Source organism: Molossus molossus, unplaced genomic scaffold (genome assembly GCF_014108415.1).
Source record: "Molossus molossus isolate mMolMol1 unplaced genomic scaffold, mMolMol1.p scaffold_m16_p_1, whole genome shotgun sequence".
Classification (NCBI taxonomy): domain Eukaryota; kingdom Metazoa; phylum Chordata; class Mammalia; order Chiroptera; family Molossidae; genus Molossus; species Molossus molossus.
Window position 1 is genome coordinate 202,551,206 of NW_023425344.1, and position 14,742 is coordinate 202,565,947.

The window sequence follows — 14,742 nt, forward strand, 5'->3', positions numbered from 1 at the left end:
TATAGGAACAGAGAAGGAGGAGAAATAAGCCTACCCTGCAGTTTCTCTGTATAGTCACTCTGGCTTGGGGCAGTTTCAGGGGATGGAGAGGGGGGAGGTAGGAAGGAGAAAGCATTCTCACATTTTCATTTTCTCTCTTAGCCAGTTTACAAACTGACCCAGAGGCAGGTAAACATTACTGTACAGAAGAAGGTGAACCAGTGGTGGGAAAGACTTACCAAGCAGGAGAAGCGCCCACTGTTTTTGGCCCCTGACTTTGATCGCTGGCTGGACGAGTCTGATGCGGAAATGGAGCTCAGAGCCAAGGTCAGTAAGGACCCTAGGGCCTAGACAGACATCATGAGGAGCCCAAGTTATTTGGGCCACTTCAGATACTTATAAGGGTCTAATAAAATAAATAAAGTTAGAAATTCATTTAACGACTTGGAGACATGTTTTTATAGAAGTGCTGGTCATATATTTTGTGGACTGTTTATCATTGTGGTTTGTTAGATTTTTTTCATGATTAGACTAGGGTGATTGGTTTTGGGGGAGGAGGCCACAGAGGTTTCATTCTTGTCATATCATGGGTACATACTATCAACATGACTTATCACTGTTCATATGGATCTTGCTCATGTGGCTGGGGTAATGATTGTCAGGTCTCTTCACTGTAATGTTTCTTTCCCCCATTTCCTTACTGTACTCTTTGGAAGGAAGTTACTATGCATAGCCTACGCTTAAGGAGTGAGGAGTTATGCTTCCCTTTTCAGGGTGGAGTATCTACATATTTTATTTGAAATTATTCTGCATTGGAGTTTATTCTCTCCCATTTATTCAGTCATTAAAAAAATATCACTAATGACTCATGAATATTTATTGTATAGTTTTAGTTATAATTCTGTACTATGTTATTTTTTTTACTATTTTATTGCATATCTTTTTTTTTCTTTTGTAAATTTTCTTTTATTTTTTTAATCAATTAATTTACTTTTGTTACAGATGTTTCTTCTTTCCCCCCACTGATTCTCCCCTCCCCCTCCCACCCCACCTTTGTTGTCCATGTTCGTTCATACATACATGTTTCATATCTTTTAAAAATTAATTAATTTATTTTTGTTACAGATGTTTCTCCTTTTCCCCCCATTGACACCCTCCTCCTGATCCTGTCCCCCCCCCCACAGCATTGTTTTTAATGTCTATTAGTTATGTATATATGCATTTAAGTTCTTTGGCTTATCTCTTCCTTCTTCCCTCTCCTCTGAGGTTTGTCAGTCTGAACCCTACTTCTTTGTCTCTGGGTCTGTTTTGTTCATCAGCTTGTTTTGTTCATTATATTCGACAAATAAGTGAGATCATGTGGTATTTGTCTTTCTCCGATAGGCTTATTTCACTTAGCATAATACTCTCTAGGTCCCTCCATGTCGTCTCAAAGGATAAGAGATCTCTCTTTCTTACATTATGTTTCATTGTGTATACGTACCACAGCTTTTTTATCCACTCATCTATTGATGGACACTTGAGTTGTTTCCAGATCTTAGCAATTGTAAATGGTGTTGCTATGAACATAGGGGTACATATATGTTCCTTCTGATTGGTGTTTCAGGCTTCTTAGGATATATTCCTAGAGGTGGGATCACTGGGTCAAATGGCAGATCAATTTTTAATGTTTTGAGGAAACACCATATTGTTTTCCATAGTGGCTGCACCAGTCTGCATTCCCACCAGCCAGTGTACTAGAGTCCCTTTCCCTAAGTCCTCGCCAGTACTTGTTGTTGTTGTTTCTTTTTTTAATTTTTTTTTCTTTATTGATTTTTTAGAGAGAGAGGTGAACAGAGAGGGAGAGAGAGATAGAAACATTGATGAGAGAGAACATCGATTGGCCGCCTCCAGCATGTACTCCGACTGGGAATTTGGCCCGCAACCTGGGCATGTGCCCTGACTGGGATTCGAACCTGCGACCTCTTGGTGCATGGGTAGACGCTCAACCACTGAGCCACAGCGCTGGACAGCACTTGTTGCTTGATAATTTGTTGATGGCAGCCATTCTGGTAGGTGTGAGGTGAGGTAATACCCCATAGTCATTTAAATTTGCATTTCTTTGATGATTAGTGACATTGAGCATTTTTTCATATGTCTGTTGGCCATTTGTAAGTCCTCTTTGGAGAAGTGTCCATTTAGGTCCTCTGCACATTTTTTAATTGGGTTCTTTGTCTTCCTTTTGTTGAGTTGTATGAGTACTCTATATATTTTGGAAATTAACCCCTGTATTGTTGGTAGTTATGCTGTCCCATATAGTGGGTTTCCTTCCCATTTTGATGGTTCTTTTGCTATGCAGAAGCTTTTTAGTTTGATGTAGTCCCATGTATTAATTTTTTCCTTTGTATCTCTTGCTTAGTTATTGTGTCAGTGAAAATTCTGCTGCTTGTGATGTCTGAAATTCTGTTATTTATTTTCTTGCTCAAATTGTTTCAGCTTTGGTCAGTAGAACTCTTAGTTGGCTTGTGTCCCTTTAACCAAGCTGAAAGTTCCATCATTGTGGGTTTTTTTTGTTTGTTTGTTTGTTTGTTTTGTGCTTCCTTAATTTCTGGCACTGTAAGCTGCTCCAGGCTTATTTTTTGTTTTGTTTTGTTAATCCTCACCCAAGGATATTTTTTCCATTGATTTTTAGAGAGAGTGGAAAGGGGTGAAGGAGGAGAGAGAGAGAGACATTGATGTGAAAGAGACACATTGATTGGTTGTCTCTTGCTGCACGCACCCCGACCGGGGCTGGGGATCAAACCTGCAACCCATGTATGTGCCCTGACATTCCTGTATGGAATCGAACCCATAACCCTTTAGTTCCAGGGCTGATGCTCTAACCACTGAGCACACCAGCCAGGGCACCAGGCTCATCTTGTATGTTCCCTGTTCCAGCCCTAGAGTTAGCCATTCTTGAAAGACCTCTGTTCTTTTTTATTTTATTTTTTTGATTTTTTTTTTTTTTTTTTTTTTTTTAGAGAGAGAGGAAGGTAGAGAGAAACATTAATGTGAAAGAGAAACATCAATTAGCTGCCTCCTGCACAACCCAGGCTTGTGCCCTGACTGGGAATCGAAGTGGGACATTTCAGTTCATGGGATGATGCTCAGTCCACTGAGCCACACTGGCTGGGCTGTTCTTTTTATTGGAGAATGGTAGTAGAAACCAAGATCGGAGCTCAGGTATGCCCAGTGCTGCTGTGGTATCATCGCTTCTAGGTCCTCTCATCTGACTGAACAACGAACTATATGTGGGCATACTGCATATACATATATCTATAAATATTTATTTTCTGCCTTAAATTTCTTGTTTCTTTCAAATTAATTTATTTTTGTTACAGACGTTTCTCCTTTTTCCCTCATTGACATCCTCCTCCCCAACCCTGCACCCTGTCCCCAGCTTTGTTGTCTATGTCCATCGGTTTCTGTTTTCTTTCTATGACCATGACAAATCTGCATGTCTCCCAGCTCTACAATTTCAAGACTACCCACTTTATACATTAGAAGAGCTCATTGGCTTAGTTCTGTGAGCATTGGATGGGTCTTCTATGATGCTAATGCTACTCAGTAAAGAAGAGTCAGGCTTGTTAGCATATGAGCTGAGACATTGTCCCCAGTGAAGCATGAACACAATTGGAGGAGGTGGCTTTCAGGGAGTCAGGTCTCTTTTCCAACAGGTGGACTTTTGCAAGCATCTGGGAGTTCTAACTTGAGTTCTTGGAAAACTTCTCTCTAAATTCTAGGAAGAAGAACGCCTAAATAAACTCAGAATTGAAAGCCAAGGCTCCCCTGAAAGTAAGTTGCTCCTGTTGCTATGGTGGTTACCAGTTAACTTGTGATAGAGATCGGGTATGGATGAGAGTGATGTGATAGGAGAGCTAATATTGGTGGGTAGATGAGCAATCCTTAATGTCCAGTGCTTATACTGTGCATACCCACATTAGAAACCTTACATTCAATATTTCCCATCTGTTTGGAGCCTAACATCATCTGAATACACAGCCTGGTATAGTAGTATGGAAGAACCTTTGTCTCTTGGACTGGCCTAATGTTAAGTGGCAGCACGTACTACATGGACATGTGGAAATACCAGTAGGATGTTAGATAAAACTTTAACGGTTTTATCTAAATTCATAGTTTCTTAATAAAAGAAGTTTTTTTATGATGGGGAAGTACAATAAACTTTTGTAGTTGTTTTTTTTAAGGAGTGTGTTCCTCTAGTTTTTTTTTTTTTTTTAAATTTTTTCTTTATTGATTTGGGAGAGAGAGATAGAAACATTGATGAGAGGGAACATCGATTGGCCGCCTCCTGCATGCCCCCCACTTGGGATCTGGCCCATAACCTGGGCATGTGCCCTGACTGGGAATCAAACCAGTGACCTCTTGGTGCATGGGTCGACATTCAACCACTGAGCCATACCAGCCAGGCAACTTTTGTAGTTTTGAAGAAAAAATTTTAATTAGTTAAATGTTGCCAAAGTCTAGCTTTTTTTTCTTTATTGATTTTATTTTTTTATTATTATTTTTATTTATTTTTTAAAATCCTCACCCAAGGATAACTTTCCATTTATCTTCAGACAGAGTGGGAGGGAGGGGGAGAGAGAGAGAGAGGGAGAAACAAAGACAGCGATGTGAGAGAGACACATCCACTGGTTGCCTCCCGCATGACCCCGATCAGGGTCGGGAATGAACTGCAACTGTGATACGTGCCCTTGGCCGGAATTGAACCTGTGACTCTTTGGTCCGTGGGCCGATGCACCAACTGCTGAGCCAAACTGGCCAGGGCTCTTTATTGATTTTAGAGGGAGAGGAAAGGAGAGTGTGAGATAGAGAGAAACATCTATGTGAGAGAACATGGATTGGCTGTGTCCTGCATGTCCCCCACTGGGGATTTGGCCAGCGTGGGCATGTGTCCTGACTGGGAATCAAACTAGCTATGTCGCCCTGGCTGGTTTGGCTCAGCGGTTGGAGCGTTGGCCTGTGGACCAAAGAGTCTTGGGTTCGGTTCCCGCTAGGGGCACGTACCAAAAAAAACCCACAAAATCCAGCTACCTCTTGGTGCATGGATTGATGCTCAACCACTGAGCCATGCTGGCCGGGCTAGATTTTAAGTTCTTTGAATCCCAATAGTGCCCCTCTGTAGCTTGGACATTGTAGGTGTTCAATTAATGCTTGGTTGAATCAATATATGATCAAATATTAGAAGTTTTTTTATTATTCATTCTCTCTCTTTGAGCTAGTTTGACCAGCATGACCTTAAAAAAATTCCAGAAAAGAATTAACTGTAGATTATATTAAGATAACAAGAAGAGGAGCTGAGTATAGCTTTTCCCCCTACTCTAATGCCTCCTAAGATATATTCTCTTTCTGGACTTCTTATGTCTATATACTTACCCTTCAAGGCTCTGAGGTGAAAGAGTGCTGAAAACACACCTTGGAGTGCAGTGTTCCTCATGCTTTTTCCTTATCTGTTCCTCTGTGGAGTCAGGAGCCAGGCTGGTGCAGACGTGGGCCAGGTATTTGTTTGGGAGCTTAGGGCACCCATAGGAAAGAGGGATGAAATGATGACTATATGCCCTACACACCCCTCTCCTGCTGTGACTGTGACTGCTGCTAGTAACAGTTTACTGCCTTGCTTTGTTTTTCAGCTCTTATAAGCTTAAAGAAAGGATACCTTTTCATGTATAACCTTGTGCAATTCTTGGGATTCTCCTGGATGTTTGTCAACATGACTGTGCGGTTCTTTATCTTGGGAAAAGGCAAGTATCAAATTTTAACGCTAGTTTTCTTTTTTTAGTAGATTGGCTCGCTGCTCACCAAAGGTAATACTCTCTGCCTTTGGTATTAGTAATAGCCCTCCATATTTGTATAGTACTTCATGCTTTTCATTGTACTTTCACATCTGTTATTTTCCATGGCCTCTGAAACAGGCAGGCTGATATTCTGTCTCTTTAACAGGTGAGGAAACAGATTTAGACAGCCAAAGAAATGGCCTATGTCTGCACAGCTCGCCAGGGCCATATCTTGGACTAGCATCCCTTTGTCTATTCGCTACATGATAGTTTATAACTAAAGAAATTGATGTGATATTTCCAGTGCCAAAATTATGCAAGTCCAAAAGGGACTTCATCCTTTTGGAGCCTAAATAGATTGTCAACTGGACTGTTCTAAAAATGAATGAAAAGACTATCACAAAGATATTAGTTCTTGATAAATTAATTTACATGTTTAACAGAACTCTGGCCAAAATATATGACAATGGAAAATATTTGAGCATGTGATCTAAAGTATTCTGAAATTGTTTTGTGAACATATAAATAGATCCTAAAATTTGGGGGAAGAAAGGCAATGGGAGAGGACTTTCTCCACCTGATATGAAAGAATGATAATTAAAATAGTACAGTCTTCATGTAAGAATAGACTAATTAGCAGAGCAGATTAGGTGGCCTAGGAATAGCTCTTACATTATACACATACATGAATTATATATGATAAAGGAATCATAAATCAACAGAAAGGGAAATATTATCCAGTACTTTTTTATTGGATAAATGTTTCCAAGGAAAATTGGTTAGGTTTGGGCACATGAGGGAGCAAGGACTTCGTTTGATCCTTCTTCCTTGCACTGTACACAAAAAGAAATTTTCCCAAAGGATTTAAGAATTATATATAAAAAAGGTAAACCATAATAGAAGATATAAGTAAATATTTATAAAAATCTCATGTGGAAGGTTAGGCCTTTCTAAGCTTAAAATGTTGGAAGAATCATAAAGGAAAAGGTCCATATATTTGACTACAATAAAATATCTAAATTTCTCTATATCTAAAAACACTCCAGCCAAAACAGCATTAAAGATTAAACATATATTGAGGTTAGCAGTGTGGAGATGGAGGGTTGGTGGAAAATTGCAACAAATACCACTAAGTGTTGATTTATTTACATATAAAGACCTTGCACAAATTGATTTAAATATGTGAAAACTCTACTAGATAAATAAAAGTATGTACAGGAAAGTCATAAGAGGAACTAAAACTATTACACCAAAAAATGTTTAATTCAGTAATGATGAAGAAAATAAAAAATAAGACATTTTTTATTATCAATTTTGCAAAGTTAAAAAATATACTTGAATCAAGATGACATATGCTAAAATAGACACACCAATGGCTACTGTGAAGGTCCATAATTACAACTCTTGGGAAATCATTTGGCAAAGTGAATCAAGAAGCTTAACTGTTTATATCCTTGAACCTGGTACTTTCACTTCTGGAACTATGTTCTAAAGGCAGAATTGAAACTGCAAGAGAAGCTTTTTCAAAAAGATAGACATATTGTCATTTTTTATATTAGTGACAAGTTAGAAGCTACCTACATGTCCAGTGAGGGATTGGTTTAGGATATTCCCTCAGTGAAATGTTGTGAAACAAATATAAAATATTTATGGTGCTACGTTTGTTTTTCTTTATTGATTTTAGAGAGAGAGGAAGGGAAAGGGAGAGAGAGATAGAAACATCAATGAGAGAGAACATTGATTGGCTACCTCCTGCATGCTCCCCACTGGGGTTTGGGCCCACAACGTGGGAATCGAACCGGAGACCTCTTGGTACATGGGTTGACGCTCAACCACTGAGCCACACCGGCCAGGCACAAATATAAAGTATTTAAAGAGTGTGTAATAACATGGAAAAATACTGATGACAGGCTGAAAAAGTAACATATAAATTTATTCTTCCATTTATTCTTCCAAATAAATTTGTGATTAAATTTATTTGATCACACACACATGAAAAAGTGAAAATGTACCCCCCCACACACAAAGATTGGGTGGAAATGCACCATCTTCAAATGGTTTGAATGTAGATAATTTCTTAAAAATTCTTTATTTTGTAAAATAAATATGAGGAAAAATCTAAGTATAATGGGAATATATAAACTCTATTTAAAGAGAGAGAAAAAATCCTTTTGACTGTTTTATTCTTTACTCCTAAATTTTTCCATCTGAAGTTTGTAGAAGGTGAATTGTAGTTAGCTCTAGAATCATTTGAAAGAAGTGCACATTTTTCCAGCCTTCTTAACACCTTGGAATCCTGCAAATCACAGCTTACCAACACAATTGGATTGATTCTGAGTGTTGCCATGCAAGCCTGCTGGCTATTAGGTAATGCAGTCCAAAGGCTACTAAGCATCTGGGTCAGGTGTTTAAAATAAGCTGCCTGGATTTGTAATTTCTATTTTGGCTCTGAGCCCCTTCCTAACCAACTACTGGAATGGAGCTGCTGGTTTAATTCTTCCCTTATCAGTTCTCAGAGAGGAGTTGGGGCCTGACACCCAGGGTACTAGTTTGCCCTTTGCAATTTTCTCTTTTCGAATAAAGGATTTTGTTTAAAGGCAGATTCCACACATGTGCTTGATTTTTCATGTAAGCATGTATTTGCTAAACTCCATATGCTAAGGAAACAGCAGCAGACTCTTGGGCTTATGTAGAAACTCTTATTTGAGCTTGCCTAGCTTTTTATTAAGTAATATATATATTTATATATATATTAATATTTTTATTCTCACCTGAGGACATTTTTCATTTTTTGTTCAGATAGAGTGGGAGGGAGAGAGAGGAAGAGAGAGAGAGAAACATTGATGTGAAAGGGACACATCAAGTGGCTGCCTCCTGCACGACTTCAGCCAGGGCTGGGGACAAACTGCAACCGAGGTACGTGCCCTTAGTGGGAACTGAACCCTGGTCTCTTTGGACCGAAGGCTGAAGCTCTAACTGCTGAGCCAAACTGATCAGGGCAAAGTAATACTTTTTTATTAAATACATTTTTAATTTTTTTCTAATTATAAAAGTGTTAATTACAGACGAAATCAGAAAATAAAGACTTAAAACAAAAATTCTGTCATAACCCCAAACTGTGAGAGCAACAGATTCTTGGCTTCTTGGTTCTTGGCATTTTTCCCACAATTCCTGAAGTGGAATTGTGAGATTAAAGGACAACATTTTAAAAAAATATATTGATTTTTTTAGAGAGAGAGGAAGGGAGAGAGAGAAAGAGAAACATCCATGTGAGAAACATCAATCAGCTGTGTCCTACACGCCCCCTGCTAGAGATTAAGCCCACAACCCAGGTATGTGCCCTGACCGGGAATCGAACCGGCGACCTCTTGGTCCGATTAGTGCCAGTGGTTCTCAATCTTCCTAATGCCCAGACCCTTTAATAGAGTTCCTCATGTTGTATGTGGACATATCTGCATGTGGGTGGACCCGCCTGGAGATGGATAGAGGAGCGGTGTCTCGGTTCCTAAGACCATCGGAAATATGTGTTTTCTGATGGTCTTCGGCGATTCCTGTGAAAGGTTAAGAATCGCTGTTTAGTCCATGGGACAAAGCTCTATCCACTGAGCCACACCAGCCAGACAAGGACTAATTGTTTTTAAGGATTTGGATGTATAATACCCAGAAAGAGTTATTATTTTATACAACCACTATTTAAATCCATATTCCATTAATATATGAATGCCTTTTCCTACTTACAAAAATTTTTTTTCAAATCATAAAATTAAATGTGCTGATCTAAGAAAGTTTATAAAACTAGGGAAAACAGGGGTTAAGGTGTGGGAGAAGGAAGAGGAGGTTACTAAGCCATTGTCCATACATTGCCTTTTAGTCTTTTTTTTCTCCTACAGTTGAAAATATAATCACATGGTGTATACAATTTTGCATCTTGTTTTAAAACAATATTATAAGTATTTTAGCCCTGGCCGGTTTGGCTTAGCAGTTAGGGTGTTGGCCTGCGGACCAGTGAGTTGAGGGTTTGATTCTGGTCAAGGGCATGTACCTCAGTTGTGGTTCATCACTGGCCCTGGTTGGGGTTGCACGGGAGACAACCGGTCGATGTGTCTCTCTCACATCGATTTTTCTCTCTCTCTCCCCCTCCCTCCTAGTCTGTCTGGAGATAAATGGAAAAATGTCCTCAGGTGAGGATTAAAAAAAATGAGAAGTGCATCTCTTGTACCGGTTCAGCAGTTAGAAAGTCGTCCCGAGGACCAGAGAGTCCTGGGTTCGATTCTGGCCAAGGGCACGTGCGTTGGTTGCGGTTCGTCCCTGAAGCCGATTGGGGTCATGCGGGTGGCAGCCAGTTGATGTTTCTCTCTCTTTCTCTTCCTCCCTCCCTCCCTCCCTCCCGCTCTATCTGAGGATAAATGGAAAAATATCCTCAGGTGAGGATTAAAAAAATAACTAAATTAAATGAGAAGTGCATGCAGAGCTTGTGTGTTAACTTTCTAGTAACCAGTAGAGCTGACTGTTCACGAATCTGAAGGACTACTTTCTTCCAGTGTAGCTGGTTAGTAAACTTGAATCTGACTGGATATTTTATTGTCTTTCTCAAAATTCCTTTCATGCAAGGAGTTACATAGTTTGAGAAATGATTCTGTTGTAATTTGCCATTTCATTTATTCTTAATGTATTTTTGTCCCGTAGAGTCCTTTTATGACACATTTCACACCATGGCTGACATGATGTATTTTTGCCAGATGCTGGCAGTTGTGGAAACTATCAATGCAGCAATTGGAGTCACTAAGTCACCAGTGATACCTTCTGTTCTCCAGGTATTGAAAAGTTGATCTCAAGGGTGGGGAATGAAAGAATTCAGTGTTTAGTAGTTATGTTACAATTTGCTGAGAAGTCTCAATTAGTAAAAATACCTATTGGCACAGGAAAACCATTGTTTTATCTGAACAAGGAAATAAAATTTAAGCCTCAGGTATATTTTCCAAAGTAAACTTTTGCCATTTCAGGTTGATTTTATTATAACATCTTCATGAAATCACAGTTATACAAAGAGCTGTAAAACTAGGGAAACTTGATTCTCAGGCAGGAGCAGAAAATCCTAGGCTCAATCTTCTTAGATAGAGATATGCTTGGTCTCCTCCCACCTTGGGTGGGTGAAGGCAGTATAACACCAAGGAACTCTTTTTACGTTGGACGTTCTTTCCTATATGAAGATGGCTCTTCTGACTTGTGTGGTGATCCCTCCCCCCACTACATCTATGTGTTTCCCTAATATTTGGAAGAGTGTTACCAGGAATGGGGCATCAAAGCCTTTGATCCTCCTTTCTGTTTCCTAGCTATGCAGTTACATACCATTAACTACCACCTACTCAGACACGGGGAGTCAGGTGATTATTGGTTAGTCTTTTCTGAAGCAGTTTTTATAATTCTACCCTTTCGTGGTATACCAGCTCTGGCATGGAATAGCATCATTTGCATGGTAAAGGGTGTTAATACAATAGCCTTGTTATTTGTTTTTCTGCCCTTGGACAGAGGCTGCTTTGTTTAGTTTAAAAAATAAAAAGGGGCTAGTGAGTGACCACTAATATGGAATAATATTTTTTGTATATCAGTGACTAGTACAAATAAGCATTAGGGTAGAATTTCTAGGGCAAGCTTCAGTATCACATTACATGTCTTCAGCAAGTATCACAGAGAATACAGTATGAATGAAGTCTCCGGGAGCTGGGCAATGCCACGTGATTCAGTGTGGATGACTCCTGGGAACATAATGTTGAGAAAGAAGTAAGTCACAGAAGAACACATGTAGCATGATCTCAGCACATTAAAAAACAGGCAAAGTGAAGCAGTAAATCTATAAAGAAAAACAATGGAATGGTTAACACAGGATAGTATTACTTACAAGGTGGAGAGGAGGTGCCATACGGGTAATGTTCTATTTCTTAACTTGGGTTATGCAGACACAGATGTCCATTTAGCAGTATCCTTTAAAGTGTTTGAGTGTATTTTAAAAAAACACTAGTTATAATGATACATTTACACACACACACACACACACACACACGCATGCATGCATGCATGCACACACACACCCATTTACCAGAAATACTGGTTTGGGCATTTAACTTGTTCTAAAACAGGAGCAAAGCTTAAACCAGTTGAGCTCAATCTTTTTTTTTACCTTGAATTTACTGGGGTTAGGTTTCAGATAACACATGTATATGGTTTTTAAAAATACATTTTAAAACTTTTTTCTCTCTTTTGGGTCCTTTTAATAGCTTTTTGGAAGAAATTTCATTTTGTTTATCATCTTTGGCACCATGGAAGAAATGCAAAACAAAGCTGTGGTTTTCTTTGTGTTTTATATTTGGAGCACAATTGAAATTTTCAGGTGGGTAAGATGCTAGGATGCTGTTTGAATGCTTCTTCTTTGGATTAGATCTCTTCTCGAGAGACTTGCTGTCTTATTCAGAGTCTCATTTGGTTTGGGATTAAGGAGAGTTGTAGCTGCATCTATGTGCTCTGCAAAAGTGGATGCAGAGTTTTTTATTTACTTTATTATTGTAAAACTTATCTTTATTGTTGAATATATTACAGATGTCCCTCTATTTTTTCCCCCTTGACTCCCTCCTCCCCAATGCCACCCTTCTCCTGCTTTCCCCACACTATGGTCTGCTTCCACTGGTTATGCATATCTGCATATAAGTTCTTTGGTTTCTCTCTTCCCGCCCCACCTTCCCCCTTCCCTTTGAGGTTCAGCAGTCTAACAACCAATTTGTACTTCCTAATCCCTTCATCATTTCCACCCAACTCCTCTCCTATCTGGCAACCAACAAAAAGTTCTCTGTATCTATGAATCTGTTTCTGTTCTGCTTGCTCATTTTGTTTGTAGATTCAATTGTGGATAGATATGTATTAATTGCCATTTTGTTGTTCATATTTTTAATCTTCTTCTTCAAGAAGACCCCTCAACATTTCATATACTACTGTTTTGGTGGTGATGAACTCCTTTAGCTTTTTCTTGTCTGGGAAACTTTTGATATGCCCATCAATTCTAAATGATAGCTTTGCAGGTAGAGTAATCTTGGTTTTAGGTCCTTTTCATCACTTTAAATATTTCTTGCCACTCCCTCCTGGCCTGCAAAATTTCTTTTGAGAAAGCGGCTGACACGCTTATGGGAGCTCTGTTGTAGGTAACTAACTGCTTTTCTCTTGCTGCTTTTAAGATTCTCTCTTTGTCTTTAACCATTTGCATTTTGATGCTGATGTATCTTGGTGTGGACCTCTTTGGATTCATCTTGTTTGGGACTCTCTGTGCTTCCTGGACTTGTATGTCTGTTTCCTTCACCAAGTTAGGGAAGTTTTCTGTCATTATTTTTTCAGATAGGTTTTCACATTTCTTGCCCTCTCTCTTCTCGTGCTGGCACTCCCATGATGTGAATATTGGTATGCTTGAAGTTGTCCCACAGGCTCCTTATACTGTCCTCATTTTTTTAGATTTTTTTTTTCTTTTTGCTGTTCTGATTGGGTGTTTTTTGCTTCCTTATATTTCAAATCGATGGTTTGCTTCTTGGCTTTACCTACTCTACTATTGATTCCTTATAAATTATTATTTATTTCAGTTAGTGTCTCCTTCATTTCTGACTGGTCCTTTATTATGCTCTTAAGGCCCTCACTAAGTTCATTGAGCATCCTTATAAGCAGTGTTTTGAATTCTGCATCTGATTGATTGCTTATTTCCATTTTGTTTAGTTATTTTCCTGGAGTTTTTTTATTTGGGACATGTTACTTTGTCTCCTGGTTTTGGCTGCCTCCCTGTGTTTGTTTCTATGTATTAGGTAGAGTCGCTATGTCTCCTAGGCTTCCTAGGGTGGCCCGTTGTAGTAGGTGTCCTGTAGGGTCCAGTGGCGCAGCCTCCCTGATCTCCCAGCTGGGCCCCCAAGGTGCACCCCTGGTGTGGACTTTACAACCTTCTGTTGTAATTGAGTCTTGATTGCTGTTGGTACTTCAGTGGGAGGGTTTTACTCAGGCTGATCAGCTGCAAGGCTGGCTCTGCCCACTAACCACCGACCTCTGACTACCTTGGAGGATCAGCTGTGCAGGGGCCACCACACAGAGCAAGACTTACTTCAGCAGGGCTCTGGTGCCCCCTAAGTCCATTTCTTGAGTGTGTCACTTGTGGAGGTGGTTGGGTGGTGGTGCTTCGATGTGGTCTGAAGTTGTCCACTGGGTGTGCTGGCTCTGGAGCAAGGGCAGCCACTGCCTGTGTTCTATCGGGGCCACCAGGCATAAGCTACAAAGCGATGTGCCTATGGCTGCTTCTTGTCGTGGGCTTGGTGCCCAGGTGAAGCCGAGCTGTGAACCAAAGCTGGCTACTTCTAGTGCCAGGCCTGGGGCCACTTAGCAAGGGGTATGGGTCTCGCTGTGGCTAGATGCTGCTTGTTTGAGAAAATTCAGGAAAATCTGAAACAGGAGCCAAAACAGGCCAATCCTATGGTAAAGCTACTGGAAACAGGTTTGGTTCGGCCTGAAAATTGGGTGGGGCAGGGCCTCAGTGAATCACCAGGGCGGACCAAACAGTGTGAGCTAGGCTGCTGGAGTCCCAGATGTAGCAGCTGTGTGCCAGCCCTGTGGGTAAAAGGGCTCACCAAGGGAACAAGCCCTCCGCCAGCATGTCTGTCCAGGAGAAAGCTGCCTCTCCAGTCCTCATCCTGATGCCAAACAACTCAGTTCTTCCCCATGTGTCTCTAGTGCCTTTCAAGCTGCCTCCCCTCCGTGCTGGAGGTCAGAGGGAGGTGGTCTAAGTAAGTCCGTGTGCGAGCCCTTTAAGGGGATCTGCCTGGGGCTCCTGCAGCCTCAGCCTCCCTCAGCCTCGGCCTCCCTCAGCCTCAGTTTCCACTGGTTTTACAGCCAGAAGTTATGGGGACTTCTCTTTCTGGCACGTGGACGCTGAGCA

General features: G+C 40.3%; 1 protein-coding gene across 2 annotated transcripts in view; it reads left to right on the plus strand.

Moving 5' to 3' along the window:
• Window positions 1–14,742, plus strand: part of HACD3 (3-hydroxyacyl-CoA dehydratase 3) — a 39,222-nt gene that overhangs the window by 17,857 nt on the left and 6,623 nt on the right. For both annotated transcript variants that reach the window (XM_036281205.1, XM_036281200.1), the window contains exons 4-8: window positions 142–306; window positions 3,741–3,792; window positions 5,646–5,756; window positions 10,476–10,603; window positions 12,065–12,177. In XM_036281205.1, coding sequence (XP_036137098.1) covers window positions 142–306; window positions 3,741–3,792; window positions 5,646–5,756; window positions 10,476–10,603; window positions 12,065–12,177 — 569 coding nt within the window. The remainder of the gene's footprint in view (window positions 1–141; window positions 307–3,740; window positions 3,793–5,645; window positions 5,757–10,475; window positions 10,604–12,064; window positions 12,178–14,742) is intronic.